General features: G+C 43.5%; 1 protein-coding gene across 1 annotated transcript in view; it reads left to right on the forward strand.

Moving 5' to 3' along the window:
- The window catches only part of itpr3 (inositol 1,4,5-trisphosphate receptor, type 3), a 230,263-nt gene that overhangs the window by 87,163 nt on the left and 119,702 nt on the right, over window positions 1-23,398 (forward strand). The window contains exons 7-9 of the mRNA XM_034171879.1: window positions 14,618-14,713; window positions 14,818-14,862; window positions 16,470-16,612. Of these exons, the coding sequence (XP_034027770.1) occupies window positions 14,618-14,713; window positions 14,818-14,862; window positions 16,470-16,612 (284 nt within the window). The remainder of the gene's footprint in view (window positions 1-14,617; window positions 14,714-14,817; window positions 14,863-16,469; window positions 16,613-23,398) is intronic.

Below are 23,398 nucleotides of genomic sequence, written 5' to 3' on the forward strand. Positions count from 1 at the left end.
AAATACACACGCAAATATACGCCCAAATACCTGCCAAAATACACAAATACACACACACACACACACACACACCCAGTTACACACACACACACACACACACACACACACATATCCAAATTCATGCCCAAATACATGCTAAAATCCGCACACAAATATATGTCCAAATCCACATACAAATACACACACAACTCAAAATATATTCACCCAAATACACGCCCAAATACAGACACAAATACATGCCCAAATACACAATGCAAATACACACAAAATTCACATGCATACACATACAAATACACACCCAAAGGCAAATACACAGCAAAATACAAGCCCAAATACACACCCAAATACACACGCATATACAAACCCAATTACAAACGCAAATACACCCCAAATACAGTACATGCCTAACTACACACACAAATACACACTCAAATACACATCAAAATACACAGGCACACACAAATACCCAAATACACACGCAAATACACACACTCAAATACACATCAAAATACACAGGCACACACAAATACCCAAATACACACGCAAATACACACACACAAATACATATGCAAATACACAAACAAATACATGCCCAAATACACACGCAAATACAAACGCAAATACATGCCTAACTTCACACAAAATTACACACCCCAATACACACGCAAATACACATCCAAATACACAGGCATACACAAATACCCAAATACACGCACAAATTCATACCAAAATACAAGCCCAAATACACATGCAAAAACACAAGCACACACATGCAAATACCCAAATACACACCAGAACACTCACACAAATACACGCACATACACACATGCAAATACATGTGCAAATACACACCCAAATCCACAGGTACACACACACGCAAATGCACATGCAAATACACACCCAAATACACACCCAGTTACACACACACACACACACACACACACATATCCAAATTCACGCCCAAATACATGCTAAAATCCGCACACAAATATATGTCCAAATCCACATACAAATACACACACAACTCAAAATATATTCACTCAAATACACGCCCAAATACAGACACAAATACATGCCCAAATACACACGCAAATACACAATGCAAATACATACAAAATTCACATGCATACACATGCAAATACACACCCAAAGGCAAATACACACCAAAATACAAACCCAAATACACACCCAAATACACATGCATATACAAACCCAATTACAAATGCAAATACACCCAAAATACAGTACATGCCTAACTACACACACAAATACACACTCAAATACACATCAAAATACACAGGCACACACAAATACCCAAATACACACGCAAATACATGCACAAATGCACACTCAAATACACACACACACGCAAATGCACGTGCAAATGCACACACAAATACACACCCAAATATACGTCCAAATCCACACGCAAATACACAAACAAATACACACGCCTTCACACATGCAAATACACCCCCAAAGGCAAATACACACAAATGCATACCAAAATACAAACCCAAATACACATGGAAAAACACAAGCGCACACACACATGCAAATACACACAAAATACACATGCACACACATGCAAATACACACACATACAGAATACAAGCCCAAATACACAAGCAAATACACATGCATATACAAACCTAAAGACACACGCAAATTCACGCATAAATATACGCACTCAAATCCACACACAAATACACGCACAAATGCACATGCAAATACACGCCCAAATACGCACCCAAATACACCCAAATACACGCCAAAATACACACCCAAATACACGCCAAAATACACACACAAATACACCCAAATACACGCCAAAATAAACACACAAATAGATGCCCAAATACACACTCAAATACACACGCAAAACACACCCAATTACACACAAACACATGCAAAAACACACACAGAAACACACAAATGCAAATTCCCATGCATATACACACGCAAATACACGCACAAATATACACACCAACATACTCACGCAATTACACGTGCAAATATACACGCCAAAATACACACCCAAATATACACTCACACACACACCCAAATACAGGGCAAAATACACGCAGAAATACATGCCAAAATACACACAAAAATACACGCCCAAATACACACGCAAATACATGCCAAATACAGACACAAATACACGCTCAAATACACACAGATACATGCCCAAATAGATACGCAATTACAAACCCAAAAACAGATGCAAATACACATGCAAATACACACAGAAAGACACACACAAATACACACGCAAATACATACCCAAATACACGCCCAAATACCCACGCACACACACCCAATTACACACAAATACACATGCAAAAACACACCCAAATGTTGTTGTTGTTCATTCGGCTGCTCCCGATTTTGTTCGGGGTCGCCACAGTGGATACAACCAGATCCACATTGGTAATTGGCACAAGTTTTCCTGGATGCCCTTCCTGATGCAACTCCAGTTTTACCCGGAGAAACACACACAGAAGAGATCTCCCATCCAAGTCCTAACCAGATCCTGTACTGCTTAGCTTCTGAGATCTGACGGGATCAGGCTGGCACAGAGCAGACCGGCTGCCCAAAAAAAAACACACACAAATGCAACTTCATATGCATATACACACGCAAATACACACGCAAATACCCAAATACACATTCAGATACACACGCAAATACACATGCAAATACAACCCCAATTCTAATGAACGTTGTGTAATATGTAAATAAAAACAGAATACAATGATTTGCAAATCCTCTTCAACCTTCAATTCCATACACCACAAAGACAAGATATTTAATGTTAAACTGATAAACTTTATTGTTTTTGTGCAAATATTTGCTCATTTTGAAATGGATGCCTGCAACATGTTTCAAAAAGGCAGTGGTATGTTTACCACTGTGTTGCATCACCTTTCCTTCTAACAACACTCAATAAGCGTTTGGAAACTGAGGACACCAAGTGTTGAAGCTTTGTAGGTCAAATTCATTTCCATTCTTGCTTGATGTATGACTTCAGTTGTTCAACAGTTTGGGGTCTCTGTTGTATTTTGCTCTTCATAATGCGCCACACATTTTCAATGGGCGACAGGTCTGGACTGCAGGCAGGCCAGTCTAGTATCCACACTCTTTTACTACGAAGCCATATGGTTGTAACACGTGCAAAATGTGGCTTGGCATTGTCTTGCTGAAATAAGCAGTGACGTCCCTGAAAAAGACATTGCTTGGATGGCAGTATGTGTTGCTCCAAAACCTGGATGTACCTTTCAGCATTGATGGTGCCATCACAGATGTGTAAGTTGCCCATGCCAAGGGCACTAACACACCTCCATACCATCACAAATCAAATCAATTTTATTTATATAGCACCAAATCACACCAAACAGTTGCCCAAAGGCGCTTTATATTGCAAGGCAAGGCCATACAATAATTACGGAAAAACCCCAACGGTCAAAATGACCCCCTGTGAGCAAGCACTTGGCAACAGTGGGAAGGAAAAAACTCCCTTTTAACAGGAAGAAACCTCCAGCAGAACCAGGCTCAGGGAGGGGCAGTCTTCTGCTGGGACTGGTTGGGGCTGAGGTAGAGAACCAGGAAAGAGACATGCTGTGGAGGGGAGCAGAGATCAATCACTAATGATTAAATGCAGAGTGGTGCATACAGAGCAAAAAGAGAAAGAAACACTCAGTGCATCATGGGAACCCCCCCAGCAGTCTAAGTCTATAGCAGCATAACTAAGGGATGGTTCAGGGTCACCTGATCCAGCCCTAACTATAAGCTTTAGCAAAAAGGAAAGTTTTAAGCCTAATCTTAAAAGTAGAGAGGGTGTCTGTCTCCCTGATCTGAATTGGGAGCTGGTTCCACAGGAGAGGAGCCTGAAAGCTGAAGGCTCTGCCTCCCATTCTACTCTTACAAACCCTAGGAACTACAAGTAAGCCTGCAGTCTGAGAGCGAAACGCTCTATTGGGGTGATATGGTAGTATGAGGTCCCTAAGATAAGATGGGACCTGATTATTCAAAACCTTATAAGTAAGAAGAAGAATTTTAAATTCTATTCTAGAATTAACAGGAAGCCAATGAAGAGAGGCCAATATGGGTGAGATATGCTCTCTCCTTCTAGTCCCTGTCAGTACTCTAGCTGCAGCATTTTGAATTAACTGAAGGCTTTTCAGGGAACTTTTAGGACAACCTGATAATAATGAATTACAATAGTCCAGCCTAGAGGAAATAAATGCATGAATTAGTTTTTCAGCATCACTCTGAGACAAGACCTTTCTAATTTTAGAGATATTATGCAAATGCAAAAAAGCAGTCCTACATATTTGTTTAATATGCGCATTGAATGACATATCCTGATCAAAAATGACTCCAAGATTTCTCACAGTATTACTAGAGGTCAGGGTAATGCCATCCAGAGTAAGGATCTGGTTAGACACCATGTTTCTAAGATTTGTGGGGCCAAGTACAATAACTTCAGTTTTATCTGAGTTTAAAAGCAGGAAATTAGAGGTCATCCATGTCTTTATGTCTGTAAGACAATCCTGCAGTTTAGCTAATTGGTGTGTGTCCTCTGGCTTCATGGATAGATAAAGCTGGATATCATCTGCGTAACAATGAAAATTTAAGCAATGCCGTCTAATAATACTGCCTAAGGGAATCGTATAAAGTGAATAAAATTGGTCCTAGCACAGAACCTTGTGGAACTCCATAATTAACCTTAGTCTGTGAAGAAGATTCCCCATTTACATGAACAAATTGTAATCTATTAGATAAATATGATTCAAACCACCGCAGCGCAGTGCCTTTAATACCTATGGCATGCTCTAATCTCTGTAATAAAATTTTATGGTCAACAGTATCAAAAGCAGCACTGAGGTCTAACAGAACAAGCACAGAAATGAGTCCACTGTCTGAGGCCATAAGATCATTTGTAACCTTCACTAATGCTGTTTCTGTACTATGATGAATTCTAAAACCTGACTGAAACTCTTCAAATAGACCATTCCTCTGCAGATGATCAGTTAGCTGTTTTATAACTACCCTTTCAAGAATTTTTGAGAGAAAAGGAAGGTTGGAGATTGGCCTATAATTAGCTAAGATAGCTGGGTCAAGTGATGGCTTTTTAAGTAATGGTTTAATTACTGCCACCTTAAAAGCCTGTGGTACATAGCCAACTAATAAAGATAGATTGATCATATTTAAGATCGAAGCATTAATTAATGGTAGGGCTTCCTTGAGCAGCCTGGTAGGAATGGGGTCTAATAGACATGTTGATGGTTTGGAGGAAGTAACTAATGAAAATAACTCAGACAGAACAATCGGACAGAAAGAGTCTAACCAAATACCGGCATCACTGAAAGCAGCCAAAGATAACAATACGTCTTTGGGATGGTTATGAGTAATTTTTTCTCTAATAGTTAAAATTTTATTAGCAAAGAAAGTCATGAAGTCATTACTAGTTAAAGTTAAAGGAATACTCGGCTCAATAGAGCTCTGACTCTTTGTCAGCCTGGCTACAGTGCTGAAAAGAAACCTGGGGTTGTTCTTATTTTCTTCAATTAGTGATGAGTAGTAAGATGTCCTAGCTTTACGGAGGGCTTTTTTATAGAGCAACAGACTCTTTTTCCAGGCTAAGTGAAGATCTTCTAAATTAGTGAGACGCCATTTCCTCTCCAACTTACGGGTTATCTGCTTTAAGCTGCGAGTTTGTGAGTTATACCACGGAGTCAGGCACTTCTGATTTAAGGCTCTCTTTTTCAGAGGAGCTACAGCATCCAAAGTTGTCTTCAATGAGGATGTAAAACTATTGACGAGATACTCTATCTCACTTACAGAGTTTAGGTAGCTACTCTGCCCTGTGTTGGTATATGGCATTAGAGAACATAAAGAAGGAATCATATCCTTAAACCTAGTTACAGCGCTTTCTGAAAGACTTCTAGTGTAATGAAACTTATTCCCCACTGCTGGGTAGTCCATCAGAGTAAATATAAATGTTATTAAGAAATGATCAGACAGAAGGGAGTTTTCAGGGAATACTGTTAAGTCTTCAATTTCCATACCATAAGTCAGAACAAGATCTAAGATATGATTAAAGTGGTGGGTTGACTCATTTACATTTTGAGCAAAGCCAATTGAGTCTAATAATAGATTAAATGGAGTGTTGAGGCTGTCATTCTCAGCATCTGTGTGGATGTTAAAATCGCCCACTATAATTATCTTATCTGAGCCAAGCACTAAGTCAGACAAAAGGTCTGAAAATTCACAGAGAAACTCACAGTAACGACCAGGTGGACGATAGATAATAACAAATAAAACTGGTTTTTGGGACTTCCAATTTGGATGGACAAGACTAAGAGTCAAGCTTTCAAATGAATTAAAGCTCTGTCTGGGTTTTTGATTAATTAATAAGCTGGAATGGAAGATTGCTGCTAATCCTCTGCCTCGGCCCGTGCTACGAGCATTCTGGCAGTTAGTGTGACTCGGGGGTGTTGACTCATTTAAACTAACATATTCGTCCTGCTGTAACCAGGTTTCTGTAAGGCAGAATAAATCAATATGTTGATCAATTATTATATCATTTACTAACAGGGACTTAGAAGAGAGAGACCTAATGTTTAATAGACCACATTTAACTGTTTTAGTCTGTGGTGCACTTGAAGGTGCTATATTTTTTCTTTTTGAATTTTTATGCTTAAATAGATTTTTACTGGTTATTGGTGGTCTGGGAGCAGGCACCATCTCTACAGGGATGGGGTAATGAGGGGATGGCAGGGGGAGAGAAGCTGCAGAGAGGTGTGTAAGACTACAACTCTGCTTCCTGGTCCCAACCCTGGATAGTCACGGTTTGGAGGATTTAAGAAAATTGGCCAGATTTCTAGAAATGAGAGCTGCTCCATCCAAAGTGGGATGGATGCTGTCTCTCCTAACAAGACCAGGTTTTCCCCAGAAGCTTTGCCAATTATCTATGAAGCCCACCTCATTTTTTGGACACCACTCAGACAGCCAGCAATTCAAGGAGAACATGCGGCTAAACATGTCACTCCCGGTCCGATTGGGGAGGGGCCACAGAAAACTACAGAGTCCGACATTGTTTTTGCAAAGTTACACACCGATTCATTGTTAATTTTAGTGACCTCCGATTGGCGTAACCGGGTGTCATTACTGCCGATGTGAATTACAATCTTACCAAATTTACGCTTAGCCTTAGCCAGCAGTTTCAAATTTCCTTCAGTGTCGCCTGCTCTGGCCCCCGGAAGACAATTGGCTATGGTTACTGGTGTTGCTAACTTCACATTTCTCAAAACAGAGTTGCCAATAACCGGGTGTGTCGCCAAGTGGGGAAAAATGGTTAGAGATGTGAACGGGTTGGTGGTGTACACGGGGCTTCTGTTTAGAACTACGCTTCCTCCTCACAGTCACCCAGTCTGCCTGCTTTCCCGGCTGCTCGGGATCTGCCGGAGGGGAACTAACGGCGGCTAAGCTACCTTGGTCCGCACCGACTACAGGGGCCTGGCTAGCTGTAGGATTTTCCAAGGTGCGGAGCCGAGTCTCCAATTCGCCCAGCCTGGCCTCCAAAGCTACGAATAAGCTACACTTATTACAAGTACCATTACTGCTAAAGGAGGCTGAGGAATAACTAAACATTTCACACCCAGAGCAGAAAAGTGCGGGAGAGACAGGAGAAGCCGCCATGCTAAACTGGCTAAGAGCTAGTAGCTGCGCTAAGCTAGCGGATTCCTAAAAACGCACGAAGTGAATAATGTGTAAATAATTTAGAGGTGATTCAGCAGAGGGAGTGCTTTAGTTAAGGCACGTGAAGATTACACTGTGAAACAAATCGTTATCTAGTTATCTAGATCAATCTAACTGTGCAGATTAAACAGCTAACAGATACAGCAAAACACCGCTGTGCTCCGGAACAGGAAGTGATACAGTACTGCAGTGAGAGCCAACCACCAGTAGAGGCAAGCCAGATGCTGGTTTTTGAACTTTGTGCTGGTAACAATCTGGATGGTCTTTCTCCTCTTTTGTCTGTCCATGATTTCCAAAAACAATTTGGAACGTGGAGTCATCAGACCACAGCACACTTTTCAACTTTGCGTCTATCCATTTCAAATGAGCTCGGGCCCAGAAAAGGTGGTGACATTTCTGATGTTGTTGATGTATGGCTTCCGCTTTGCATGGTAAAGTTTTAACTTGCACTTGTGGATGTAGCGACGAACTGTGTTAACTGACAGTGGTTTTCTGAAGTGTTCCTGAGCCCACACGGTAAGATCCTTTACACAATGATCTTGGATTTTCATGCAGAGCCGCCTGAGGGATCGAAGGTCACGGACATTCAATGTTGGTTTTTGGCCTTGTCGCTTACGTGTAGAAAGTTCTCCAGATTCTCTGAATCTTCTGATTATATTATGGACTGTAGATGATGGAATCCCTAAATTCCTTGCAATTGAACATTGAGAAACATTGTTCTTAAACTGTTGGGCCATTTTTTCACACAGTTGTTCACAAAGTCATGATCCTCACCCTATCTTTGCTTGTGAACGGCTGAGATTTTTGGGGATGCTCCTTTTATACCCAATCATGACATTCACCTGTTTCCAATTAGGTGTTCTTTGAGCATTCATCAACTTTCCCAGTCATTTGTTGCCCTGTCCCAACTTTTTTGAAATGTGTTGCAGGCATCCATTTCAAAATGAGCAAATATTTGCACAGAAAACAGTAGGGATGGTGGCCAAGTGGTTAATGCACTTGGTTTCAGTGCCGAAGGTTCCCGGTTTGAATCCCACCCCTACCACATTTCTCCATGTAATGTGGAGTTGCATCAGGAAAGGCATCCAACGTAAAATTTGTGCCAATTCAACATGCAGATCCACCTTGGATTTGCTGTGGCGAACCCGAGTACAAAACAAGGGAGCAGCCGAAGGGACTTACTTTTTCTATCAGTTTGAACATTAAATATCTTGTCTTTTTGGTGTATTCAATTGAATATACGTTGAAAAGGATTTGCAAATCAATGTATTCCATTATATATTTTATTTACATTTTACACAACATCCCAATTTCATTGGAATAGGGGTTGTACTATGCCAGTATGGTAGCCATGCGAAAGGGAAAATAAGTGCATCGTAAGTCTGGACTTGAAAGTCTCTACATAATCTGACTGTTTTATTCATGCAGGGAGATCATTCCACAGAACAGGGGCACGATAAGAGAAAGCTCTGTGACCCATAGACTTTTTATTCACCCTAGGGACACAAAGTAGTCCTACATCCTGAGAACACAGATCCTGGGCCGGTACATAGGGTTTAATTAGGTCAGCTAGATAGGGATGTGCCAGTCCTTGAACAATTTTATAAATCCAGCGGAGAACGAACAGATTTAGACAGCCAGGATTTGTTGCAAATCATGCGCCCAAAGTCCAGGCAGGAGCCCTGGCTAAATGACACTACACGTGCAGCTCGGCGTGAGTGTCGGAGGGCGGAGCGGAGGTGGAAAAAGAACCAGCTGGAGGTTTTTTTACCAGGTTCTTAAAGATAGCGGGAGGAACTATCAATGTGTGGTTAAAGCAGAGAAAATAAAATATTTATCTGACTTAATCACCAACAGTGTTAACAAACCCTGTGTTCTTTTTAAAACTGTGAACTCTATTTTTAATCCTAATCCTTCCACTGCATTGGAAACAACCAGTGAAACCTGTGAGAGATTTCTCTCCTTTTTTAATGATAAGGTTGCTGCGATAAGGACCAATATTTCGCCTTCTTCACCTTGTGGCCCAGGGGCAGCGCATGTACGGCAGCATTTAGCCAGTTTGAGCCTGTGCCACTTGCTGTTCTTACTGGGATTGTAAGTAAACTCAAAGCCTCTACTAGTCCTACAGACCCAGTTCCTCCTCACTTTTTTAAAGAGGTTTGGGGCACCATTGGCACCTTTGTGAGCGAGGTAATAAACAGTAGTCTTGTCCCTGGCACTGTCCCCACTTTTTGTAAAAATGCTGTTGTTGAGCCTCTGATTAAGAAGCCTGGCCTTGATCCTGTGACTTTAGCAAATTATCGGCCCATTTCTAAGCTTCCTTTGGTTTCCAAGATCTTGGAGAAATGCGTGCTTGCTCAATTTCAGCCGTTTTTAGATGCACATGGCATTTTAGACCCATTTCAGTCGGGTTACAAAACGTTTCACAGTACAGAGTCTGCACTTCTTAAGGTTTTTAATGATCTGTTTTTAATAGCTGATGCGGGAAGCTCTGCTATTTTAGTGCTTTTAGACCTGACTGCTGCTTTTGACACAGTGGACCATGCAACTCTCTTATCTCGCTTGGAAACCTGTTTGGGTGTCAGGGGGATTGCTTTGAAGTGGTTTGAGTCTTACTTGAGTGGGAGGTCCTTCTCTGTGAGGCTGGGGAACTCCTGCTCCTCTTCTGCTCCCCTGCAGTGCGGTGTCCCCCAGGGTTTTATCTTAGGCCCAATTCTTTTTGCTCTGTATCTCCTCCCACTCGGGGAGATATTTAGAAAACATGGCATGTCATACCATTTTTATGCTGATGACTGCCAAATTTACATGCCGATTGTCAAGAATAACCACTGCCCCCTGACACCCCTTCTCGACTGTCTCAGTGATGTCAAGGCTTGGTTAGCACAGAATTATTTAAAACTTAACGGGGGAAAACTGAGATAATTCTGTTTGACAATTCCCGCTTTGACTTGGGACCTCTCCAAAGTTTTGTGCGTCCCAAAGTCACCAGCCTTGGTGTCACCATAGACAGCGATCTTAAATTTGATAAACAGGTTAACGCGGTTTTAAAATTGAGTTTTTTTTTACCTTCGTCTTTTATCAAAAGTGAAACCTTTTATCACTTTTAAATTGTTTGAACAAGTCATGCACAGTTTTATTTCTTCTCGTTTAGACTACTGCAATGCACTTTATTCGGGGATTAGCCATAACACACTTTCCTGACTGCAGTTAGTCCAGAATTCAGCGGCTCGACTTTTAACAGGGGCCAGAAAGCGTGAGCATATTACCCCAATTGTGGCTTCTCTGCACTGGCTCCCTGTACATTTCAGAATTGATTTTAAGATACTTTTGTTTGTTTTTAAAGTTCTGAATGGACTGGCCCCACAATATATCATCAACTGCCTCCAGGTCTACACTCCAGCACAAGCTCTGAGGTCCGAGGGCCAGTCCCAGCTCATGGTGCCTAGGACGAGACTTAAAACTCGAGGGGACAGAGCCTTCTCCATGGTCGGTCCCAGACTCTGGAACGCTCTGCCCCTACATGTCCGATCTGCTTCCACTGTGGAGTGTTTTAAGTCCCGTCTTAAGGCCCATTTTTATTCCTTTTCTTTTAACACCACGTGAGTTGTACGGTCCTTGTGTCTTATTTTATTTTTATTTTATTGAAATTAATTTTTTTTATCATGGTTTTGTCTATTTATGTATTATTTTATCTTATCTATTTTATTGTTATTATTGCTATTTTCCGTGTCTATGCTTTTGTTGTGCAGCACTTTAGAGACTCGGGTCTGTTTAAATGTGCTTTATAAATAAAGTGGATTGGATTGGATTGCAAGCTGAACCTCAAGAAACGATTTCTCCCTTTTACAGTTAGGACTGTGTTGCTGTAACCAGGGGTGCCCCAGAATAAGCGGATGAGTCATTTTGTCAAATATGTGAAAACTGTCTAATTCAGTGTGGTTCTCTGACACTGTCATGGAAATGGACTCTGTTCAGTGATTAATACACCCCAATTTATGGCCATCCACAGTGCGCACCACCAGAGAAATTGAGAGGTTAAACAATTTCAGGTAGAGGGACTTGGCAAGAAAGGACAAAATCAGTTAGCATCAGAACCGGAAACCACAACAAAATCTGAGACAGAAACTGGCAAATTTTCAGAAGACAATTTAGCCGGAATGACTTTTTGTGCTGAGGATGGAGTAATAGAATTTAGACTCACCCGTTAGTTGGATTTTGGCCACACAGTGGCACCTCCGGCCTGACAATTGGATATCATGTAACCACAATGTCCACAGTAAAAACAAAATCCGTCTTCTCGACGTCTCCACCTCTCAGTGGAAGGAAGACGAGTGTGACCCATTTGCATGGATTCCTCTGTGCTGCCGTGTGGAGAATCCATGCTGACGTGGCTGGAAGAGAAGGTGCGGATGGGAGGTAGAGCGGCGCATCGGTCAGGTAGCCAGGTGGCATGACGCGGACGATCCTGAAGATGCCGTTGGTCCGGATGGCGAGAGCGATGAGCTCATCGAGGTTTTCGGTCAGATCAATGGCCACAAGCTGGTCCTGGATATTTTCGGCAAGCCCCTGGAAGAAGACGTCATGGAGCGCTGTGGGATTCCATTCACTCTTGGCCACAAGAATGCGGAAGTCTAAGGCATAGTCAGTGACTCGGCGTCCACCCTGCTTCAGCCTCATCAGAGTGCGAGCAGCTTCACGCCCTGGAGATGTGTGTTCAAAAAATAATTGCAGAGCAGCGGTGAATGCTGGAAAAGAGGCACAGGTGTTGGAGTGATGACCCCACTCAGCTGTTGCCCACACCATGACCAGTCAGGTGAGAAATCATGTAAGCTATCTTCGTCCTGTCAGACAGGAACTTACATGACATGAGCAGCTCACACTGAGTGATAAATGGTCTGATGTCACCAGGCCTGAGAAGCATCCAGTAGTTGACCTACCTGAGTGCTGACCAATGCCATTAACAAGTCCTGGCATTTAGCGAGGTCGCTTAACCCAGAAGAAAGAGCGGTGAGGTGGTCTTGTTGCTGTGCGAGCTGCTTACTGTGGTGGTGTACCGCCAGCTGGAACAGGTCGGAACTGGCTGTGTCCATCGTTGGCCAGTTTGTTCTATCAGGGTGAATGGTCAAGAACTGCAGGACACAAAAGCACAGCTCGAGCAAACAGCTCTTGCTTTTAACAGGCTTTACTGTGGTGGATAGCAGAGGTTGGTACATGAGTAGGCAGTCCAGAAAAAGCAGCAGTACAAAAACATCAGGGAAACGGCGTGGTCGAAGCAACAGGCTGGAAGTCAGGAACACACAGAAGCAGGCAGGAATACAAATGCAGGTACAGAGCTGGATTGAAGGCACAACAAACTGGTGAGGGACAAACACACCCAGTGAGCATATATAACCCCAGGTGATAATCAGCAAATCAGAAATAGGTGTGTATGGAAAGCACCCAAACAGAGAGAGAGAGCGAGAGAGAGAGGAGAACCAGATAGACCCAAGCAGAAAACCCCAGCAAGAGAATAAACAAACAAAAGAACAAAATAAAACAGAAAACCAAACAAACCCTGACAGCACCAAACAACACAGAAATGCACACAAAAACCCATACAAATACACAGACATATATATATATATATATATATATATATATATATATATATATATATATATACTCAACAAAAATATAAACGCAACACTTTTGGTTTTGCTCCCATTTTGTATGAGATGAACTCAAAGATCTAAAACCTTTTCCACATACACAATATCACCATTTCCCTCAAATATTGTTCACAAACCAGTCTAAATCTGTGATAGTGAGCACTTCTCCTTTGCTGAGATAATCCATCCCACCTCACAGGTGTGCCATACCAAGATGTTGATTAGACACCATGATTAGTGCACAGGTGTGCCTTAGACTGCCCACAATAAAAGGCCAAGGTGCAGTTTTGTTTTATTGGGGGGGGGGGGGATACCAGTCAGTATCTGGTGTGACCACCATATGCCTCATGGAGTGCAACACATCTCCTTTGCATCATCCGTGAAGAGAACACCTCTCCAACGTGCCAAATGCCAGCGAATGTGAGCATTTGCCCACTCAAGTCGGTTACTACGATGAACTGGAGTCAGGTCGAGACCCCGATGAGGACAACGAGCATGCAGATGAGCTTCCCTGAGGTGGTTTCTGACAGTTTGTGCAGAAATTCTTTGGTTATGCAAACCGATTGTTTCAGCAGCTGTCCGAGTGGCTGGTCTCAGACGATCTCGGAGGTGAACATGCTGGATGTGGAGGTCCTGGGCTGGTGTGGTTACACGTGGTCTGCGGTTGTGAGGCTGGTTGGATGTACTGCCAAATTCTCTGAAACGCCTTTGGAGATGGCTTATGGTAGAGAAATGATCATTCAATACACGAGCAACAGCTCTGGTTGACATTCCTGCTGTCAGCATGCCAATTGCACGCTCCCTCAAATCTTGCGACATCTGTGGCATTGTGCTGTGTGATAAAACTGCATCTTTCAGAGTGGCCTTTTATTGTGGGCAGTCTAAGGCACACCTGTGCACTAATCATGGTGTCTAATCAGCATCTTGATATGGCACACCTGTGAGGTGGGATGGATTATCTCAGCAAAGAAGTGCTCACTATCGCAGATTTAGACTGGTTTGTGAACAATATTTGAGGGAAATGGTGATATTGTGTATGTGGAAAAAGTTTTAGATCTTTGAGTTCATGTCATACAAAATGGGAGCAAAACCAAAAGTGTTGCATTTATATTTTTGTTGAGTGTATATATATACAAATACACACAGACACATACACACATGTGATACACAGATGGATCTGTGACTGCTGATTGGTCTGTCAGGTTGTCCATCATGACCCGTGTCGTGGTGGGGCTGGACACTGGAACAGTCTCTATCGCTTCAAACACCTGGCGACTGGCAACTACTTGGCTGCTGAGGTAACTATGGCAACATCAGTGAATGTGTGATGTTGATTTTTGTGCTGTTGCTGCATGCAGAGTGACATTTGTATGAGTGTTGCACTAAAGACTTTGTTCTTCAGGAGAACCCAGGTTATAAAGGAGACGGAGCTGAGATCTCAACCTCAGTGAGTCCACAACCTCAAACTCTCTGTTCTGTCTGTCAGTGGGCAAGCCACACCGCCTTGCCCTCAAAATGATGCAGGCGTTCACATGGTCAGAGGTGTTTGCTAAAAGTTTGATTTCTGTTTTTTGGTCTTTGTCTCATTGACATACAATATTACACTGGATGGCGGTAACAGTGGTTTACCGTTGTTACACCAGGTGGATGTAACATTGTGGTGTGGTTGGCTGTTATTACATCAGATGGATGTGACAGTGGTTGGCCATTGTTACACTGGGTGGAGGTAATGAAGTTTGGCTATTGTTGCACCGGGCAGTGGTAACAGTGAGTGGCAGTTGTTAAACCAGGTGGATGTAACATGGTGGTTAGCTGTGGTTGGCTGTTGTTACACTGGGTGGAGGTAACAGTACCAATCACAGCCAAACACTGTTACCTCCACCCAGTGTAACAGTGGTTGGCCATTGTTACACATGCAGTTGTAACAAATTTTGGCTATTGTTGCACCGGGCAGCGATAACAGTGGGTGGCAGTTGTTAACTGGATGGAGGTAACCATGGCTGGCAGTTGTAACACGAGGGGAAGATAACAGTGGTTGGCTGTGATTACAGTGGATGGCAGTAACAGTGGTTGGCCGTTGTTACACCAGACGGATGTGACATCGTGGTTGGCTGTTATTACACTGAATGGTGGTAATAGTGATCGGCTGTTGTTACACTGGATGCCGGTAACAGTGGTTGGCTGTTGTTAAACCAGGTGGATGTAACATGGTTCTTAACTATGGTTAGACTGGATGGCGGTAATAGTGGTTGGCTGTTGTTACACCGGATGGTGGTAGCAGTGGTTGGCCATTGTTACAGTGGGTGGAAGTAATGAAGTTTGGCTGTTGTTGCACCGGGCAGTGGTAACAGTGAGTGACAGTTGTTAACTGGATGTAGGTACTGGGCGAACATAACAGTGGTTCGCTGTTGTTAGACTAGGTGGATGTAACATGGTTGGCTGTGGTTAGACTGGATGCCGGTAATAGTGGTTGGCTGTTGTAACACTAGATGGTGGTAACAGTGGTTGGCCGTTGTTATACTGGGTGGCGGTAACAAAGTTTGGCTGTTGTTGCACCGGGCAGTGGTAACAGTGGGTGACAGCTATTAACTGGATGGAGGTACCGAGTGAATGTAACAGTGGTTGGCTGTTGTTAGACCAGGCACCGGTAATAGTGGTTGCCCGTTGTTAAACCAGGCAGCGGTAACGGTGGTTGGCCGTTGTTAGACCAGGCAGCGGTAATGATGATTGGCTGTTGTTAGACCAGGCAGTGGTAACAGTGGTTGGCCGTTGTTAGATGAGGCAGCGGTAACGGTGGTTGGCTGTTGTTAGACTGGGTAGTGGTGATAGTGGTTGGCTGCTGTTAGATTGGACAGCGGTAACCGTGGTTGGCTGTTGTTAGACCAGGCAGCGGTAATAGGAGTTGGCTGTTATTGCACTAGGTGGATGTAAGATGGAGGTTCACTGTTCTTATTCCCAGTTAGAGGTAGGTGCTCTCTGAGCTCTCCTTATAAGGCTGCTTGTTGGTATTCAGTGGGTGACAGCTTTTAACTCTGACCTTTGACCTCTCTGTAGATGGAGAGCCGTCACAGCAACAAGCGTTTATATTCAGAGAGGATCAAGTACAAGCTGGTTTCAGTGCCTCATGGGAATGACATCGCCTCGCTCTTTGAGTTGGACCCGACCACCCTGCAGAAAACCGACTCCTTTGTACCACGGTACTGTACCATAGGGCCTAAGGGTACTGTGTGGATTTAAGAACTTAAGCACAATCTTTAAATGAGTCTGATGGGTGGGGCTTAAAGATCAGGTGACCTGAAACAGCAAACTATGGATTAAAAATTGGCCATTGCTTCTTCGTAAGCAAACATGGTTCTGATAAAAGAACCAGACTAAACTAGATTAGACTAAACTGGACAAATACAAGTAGTTTTATATAACTGTTGGGAAATTGTCAGGAAAGTTCTTGGAGCGCAACACTTTAAACAGGTGACGTCTAGTCTGACATCAGCCTCAAAGTGGTTCTCAAACTGTCAAGCACCTCAGGAAAATGAGGCAGTTCTTAGTCCAGGCTGTGTTCAGCAGGGAAGCAGAGCTGCTAAACTGGACTGAGGATACCCTCTCCTTCCCATCCTCTGTCTTCCTGTTACTCCTCCTCCCCCTGAGTGAGGAGTTGTACAGTCTGAGTTTTTCAGTCTGTTGGTCCTGCATTTGGGAGGAGCAGTCTGAGTGTTTGTGTCTGTGAGTGAGTCTGTGCGTGTCTGTTTCAAGTGTGCCTGTGTGTGGGTGTGTCTATGCGAGTGTTTGTGTCTGTGTGAGCGAGTCTGTGTGTGTCTGTTTTGTGTGTGTGTGTGTGTGTGTGTGGGTGTGTCTATGCGAGTGTGTGTGTCTGTGTGAGCGAGTCTGTGTGTGTGTGTGTGTGTGTGTGTGTGTGTGTGTGTGTGTGTGTGTGTGTGTGTGTGTGTGTGTGTGTGTGTGTGTGTGTGTGTGTGTGTGTGTGTGTGTGTGTGTGTGTAGGTGTACACTCACCTATTTGGAAACAGGTGAGTGTCATGATTGTGTATAAAAGGAGCGTCCCCAAAAGGCTCAGCCGTTCACAAGCAAAGATTGGACAGGGATCACCACTTTGTGAACAACTGCATGAAAAAACAGTCCAACAGCTTAAGATCAATATTTCTCAATATTCAGTTGCAAGGAATTTAAGGATTCCATCATTTACAGTCCATAATCAGAAGATTCGAAGAATCTGGCAAACTTTCAACATCTAAGTGACAAGGCCGAAAACCAACACTAAATGCCCGTGACCTTCAATCCCTCATGCGGCACTGCATTAAAACACAATATTATTGTGTAAAGGATCTTACTGCGTGGGCTCAGGAACACTTCAGAAAACCATTGTCAGTTAACACAGTTCGTCACTACATCTACAAGTCCTACTTAAAACTCTACCATATGAGGTCTGTCCATAAAGTATAGGTCCTTTTTATTTTTTTCAAAAACTATATGGATTTCATTCATATGTTTTTACGTCAGACATGCTTGAACCCTCGTGCGCATGCGTGAGTTTTTCCATGCCTGTCGGTGACATCATTCGCCTGTGAGCACTCCTTGTGGGAGGAGTCGTCCAGCCCCTCGTCGGAATTCCTTTGTCTGATGAGAGATTTTGAGGTGACACTGTCGCTTTAAGGACTTCCCACAGTGCGAGACGTCGTGCAGCGCTCTCAGGCGGCGTCATCAGCCTGTTTCAAGCTGAAAACCTCCACATTTCAGGCTCTATTGATCCAGGACATCGTGAGAGAACAGAGAAGTTTCAGAAGAAGTCGGTTTCAGCATTTTATCCGGATATTCCACTGTTAAAGGAGATTTTTTTAATGAAAGACGTGCGGACGGGTCCACGCGTCGGGACGCAGCCGCCGCGACGCTCCGCCACAGGAAAAACACCTCCGTTGGAAGCCTTAAGGACAAGTTGGAACATGTCCAGCTGTTAAACAATTTCTCATATACTCACTCCACTGAAAGCCATCAAAAGCCGCCTGGATTTTACAAATGGTTATCAACACGGAGGTGTTTTTCCTGTGCCGCCGCTCCGCGCCGGCTGCGTCCCGACGCGCGGACTCGTCCGCACGTCTTTCATTAAAAAAATCTCCTTTAACAGTGGAATATCCGGATAAAATGCTGAAAACAACTTCTTCTGAAACTTCTCTGTTCTCTCACGACGTCCTGGATCAATAGAGCCTGAAATGTGGAGGTTTTCAGCTTGAAACAGGCTGATGACACCGCCTGAGAGCGCAGCGCAACGTCTCGCACCGTGGGAAGTCCTTAAAGCGACAGTGTCACCTCAAAATCTCTCATCAGCCGTTAAAACTTTCACTGAAAACCAGCTTAATTTTTCGAACCGTGTCCACTTCGATGTGTCTCACAGGTTTAGAAAAAACTTTGATCAAACAAAGCGCCAGTGTCTCAGCAACTTCTCAGACAAAGGAATTCCGACAAGGGGCTGGACGACTCCTCCCACAAGGAGTGCTCACAGGCGAATGACGTCACCGACAGGCGTGGAAAAACTCACGCATGCGCACGAGGGTTCAAGCATGTCTGACGTAAAAACATATGAATGAAATCCATATAGTTTTTGAAAAAAATAAAAAGGACCTATACTTTATTGACAGCCCTCGTACAAAGCGAAAGCCATACATCAACAACATCCAGAAACGCCGCCGCCTTCTCTGGGCCTGAGCTCATTTGAAATGCACAGATGCAGTGTGGAAAAGAGTGCTGTTGTCTGACGAGTCCACATTTCAAATTGTTTTTGGAAATCATGGATGTCGTGTCCTCCGGACCAAAGAGGAAAAAGGCAATCCAGATTGTTACCAGCTCAAAGTTCAAAAGCCAGCATCTGTGATGGTATGGGGGGTGTTAGTGCCCATGGCATGGCCAACTTACACATCTGTGATGGAGCCATCAATGCTGAAAGGTACATCCAGGTTTTGGAGCAACACATGCTGCCATCCAAGCAACGTCTTTTTCAGGGACATCCCTGCTTATTTCAGCAAGACAATACCAAGCCACATTCTGCACGTGTTACAACAGCGTGGCTTTGTAGTAAGAGAGTGCAGGTACTAGACTGGCCTGTCTGCAGTCCAGACCTGTCGCCCATTGAAAATGTGTGGCACATTATGAAGCGCAAAATATGACGGAGACCCCGGACTGTTGAACAACTGCCATCCCGGTTCACGGCAGCATCGCAGTTCCATCTCGTCCCACAGTTCTTCGGTGGCCAGCAACCCAGCAGCCCAGGCACGCAAGAGCACCGCGGCAGCGTCGGAGGTCCAGCTAGGCCTCGCGGCAGCGTCACGGATCCATTCTGGCCCGCAGTTCCTCAGAGGCCAAAAACCAAGCCCCGCAGCGGAGCCAGATTCCCAGCCCAGCCCTTGTCGCCGTCGGAAACCCAGTTCAGTCCACAGCAGCACCGGAGTTCACCAAACAGGCCCACGAGCACCGAGAAGCACGGAACCATCAGCACGGAGCCACCGGCATGGATTCACCGAGGCCTCGAGCCGCCAGCGCGGGACCACCTGGCTATGGGTCAGAAGACGGCACTGACGGCGGAGGAGGGTGATGACATCAAGAAGTCTCTGTCTGGACTTTTTGTCTGAGGAGATTTCTGTTGTAAAAATGCAGCAGAAATCCATCATGGACCTGGTGGAGGAGGTAAAGGCTCTCCGGATCCAGAATGCCGAGAAGGACCGGTGTTTGGTGCACCTGGAGAACCGTGTTGCTGAGTTAGAACAATACACCACGATGAATGACGTCATTATCACCGGGCTCAGTATCAAACCCCAGTCATACGCACGGGTGGTGACCGACGACAGCGGGGGGGAGCCCAGTGAGCAAGATGTCAGCTCTGTGGAACAACAGGTGGCTGACTTCCTACAGTCCAAAGGAATTGAAATGGATTTCAATAATACTGAAGCGTGCCACCCTCTGCCCCGGAGAGATGACAGCGATAAACGAGCTGTTATCATGAAGTTCACAGAAAACATAAAATCGCACTGTTAAAACAAGGAAGAAAACTGAAAGGATCGAACGTATTCATCAATGAACATCTGACCAAACAAAACGCAGACATTGCCAGGAAAGCTCGCCTCTTAAAAAAACAGGGAAAAATTCAGCATACATGGACATCAAACTGTAAAATATTCATCAAATTGAATGGGACGTCAGAGCAAGCCAAAGTTATGGTAATGAGGAACATGGAGGAACTGGACAAATATGGATAATGAGGTATGATGACTCAAACATAACGCAGCACCATGACGCAGACTGGAAGAACTTATTCATCTACATCTGGAGACAAGAGGGATAGAATTCAAACAATTGTTGATAATGAAAAACTGGAATTGACAACATTTAAATACATGGATCATAATTTACTGGACGTGGAACATGATATAGATCCGGACAATAATTTTTTCTCAAACATCAATGACAGCTGTTGCTATTACACAGATGAACAGTTCAATCAGACCATTAAAACATATAATAAATTATCAATAATTCATTTCAACAGCAGAAATCTGTATGCAAACTTTAATAACATCAAGGAATATTTAAGTCAATTTAAAAAAACGTTCAATATAACTGCTATATCAGAAATGTGGATCAACGCAGATAAAGGAATGGATTTTGAACTGGATGAATATGAATTTAACTGTGTAAACAGAAAGAATAAGAGTGGAGGAGGAGTGGCTGTGTATGTGAATAAGAACATGGATTATAAAGTAGTAGAAAATATGACAGCTGTGATTGATAACTTATTAGAATGTATAACTATTGAAATATGTGAAGGAAAAAATAAAAATGTAATAGTCAGCTGTATATATAGAGCACCAGGGTCAAGTATTGAAGCATTCACTGACTGGATGGGAGAAATGTTCTCAAAAACCAATCAAAAAGTTGTCTTCATTTGTGGTGACTTAAATATTGATCTGCTTAATCCAAACAGGCATAAAATAACAGATGAATTTATCAATACAATGTACAGCATGAGTTTATATCCAAAATTCACTAGGCCAAGTAGAATTACATCCCATTGTGCCACCTTAATCGATAATATATTCACCAGTGATATTGAAAACAATACAGTGAGTGGATTACTAATCAATGACATCAGTGACCACTTACCAGTTTTCATTGTTTATAACAGAAACCACTGGAGGAATCAGCCAGAGGAAAAACTAAAATACAGGCGAGAGCGAACAGAGGTAAAGATGAATACACTGAAGTATGAATTACAGGTGCAAAACTGGGAAGAGGTATACAGTGAAGGTGATGTTGATAGAGCATATGGAGCTTTTTTAAAAATATTTACATCAGTATATGAAAAAATTGTCCAGTAAAACAATACGGTAGAAAACAAAAATTCAAAGATCGGTCATGGTTGATGAAAGGATTACAAAATGCATGTAAAAAGAAAAATACTCTATATAAAGAATTCATAAAACTAAGGACTAAGGAAGCAGAAAATAGATATAAGAAATATAAAAATAAGTTAACTAATATTATAAGGGTATGTACACTCAACAAAAATATAAACGCAACACTTTTGGTTTTGCTCCCATTTTGTATGAGATGAACTCAAAGATCTAAAACTTTTTCCACATACACAATATCACCATTTCCCTCAAATATTGTTCACAAACCAGTCTAAATCTGTGACAGTGAGCACTTCTCCTTTGCTGAGATAATCCATCCCACCTCACAGGTGTGCCATATCAAGATGCTGATTAGACACCATGATTAGTGCACAGGTGTGCCTTAGACTGCCCACAATAAAAGGCCACTCTGAAAGGTGCAGTTTTGTTTTATTGGGGGGGATAACAGTCAGTATCTGGTGTGACCACCATTTGCCTCATGCAGTGCAACACATCTCCTTCGCATAGAGTTGATCAGGTTGTCAATTGTGGCCTGTGGAATGTTGGTCCACTCCTCTTCAATGGCTGTGCGAAGTTGCTGGATATTGGCAGGAACTGGTACACGCTGTCGTATACGCCAGTCCAGAGCATCCCAAACATGCTCAATGGGTGACATGTCCGGTGAGTATGCCAGCCATGCAAGAACTGGGATATTTTCAGCTTCCAAGAATTGTGTACAGATCCTTGCAACATGGGGCCGTGCATTATCCTGCTGCAACATGAGGTGATGTTCTTGGATGTATGGCACAACAATGGGCCTCAGGATCTTGTCACGGTATCTCTGTGCATTCAAAATGCCATCAATAAAATGCACCTGTGTTCTTCGTCCATAACAGACGCCTGCCCATTACATAACCCCACTGCCACCATGGGCCACTCGATCCACAACATTGACATCAGAAAACCGCTCACCCACACGACGCCACACACGCTGTCTGCCATCTGCCCTGGACAGTGTGAACCGGGATTCATCCGTGAAGAGAACACCTCTCCAACGTGCCAAACACCAGCGAATGTGAGCATTTGCCCACTCAAGTCGGTTACGACGATGAACTGGAGTCAGGTCGAGACCCCAATGAGGACGACGAGCATGCAGATGAGCTTCCCTGAGACGGTTTCTGACAGTTTGTGCAGAAATTCTTTGGTTATGCAAACCGATTGTTTCAGCAGCTGTCCGAGTGGCTGGTCTCAGACTATCTCGGAGGTGAACATGCTGGATGTGGAGGTCCTGGGCTGGTGTGGTTACACGTGGTCTGCGGTTGTGAGGCTGGTTGGATGTACTGCCAAATTCTCTGAAACGCCTTTGGAGACGGCTTATGGTAGAGAAATGAACATTCAATACACGAGCAACAGCTCTGGTTGACATTCCTGCTGCCAGCATGCCAATTGCACGCTCCCTCAAATCTTGCGACATCTGTGGCATTGTGCTGTGTGATAAAACTGCACCTTTCAAAGTGGCCTTTTATTGTGGGCAGTCTAAGGCACACCTGTGCACTAATCATGGTGTCTAATCAGCATCTTGATATGGCACAC

The sequence above is a fragment of the Thalassophryne amazonica genome, chromosome 6, assembly GCF_902500255.1.
Source record: "Thalassophryne amazonica chromosome 6, fThaAma1.1, whole genome shotgun sequence".
Lineage (NCBI taxonomy): Eukaryota > Metazoa > Chordata > Actinopteri > Batrachoidiformes > Batrachoididae > Thalassophryne > Thalassophryne amazonica.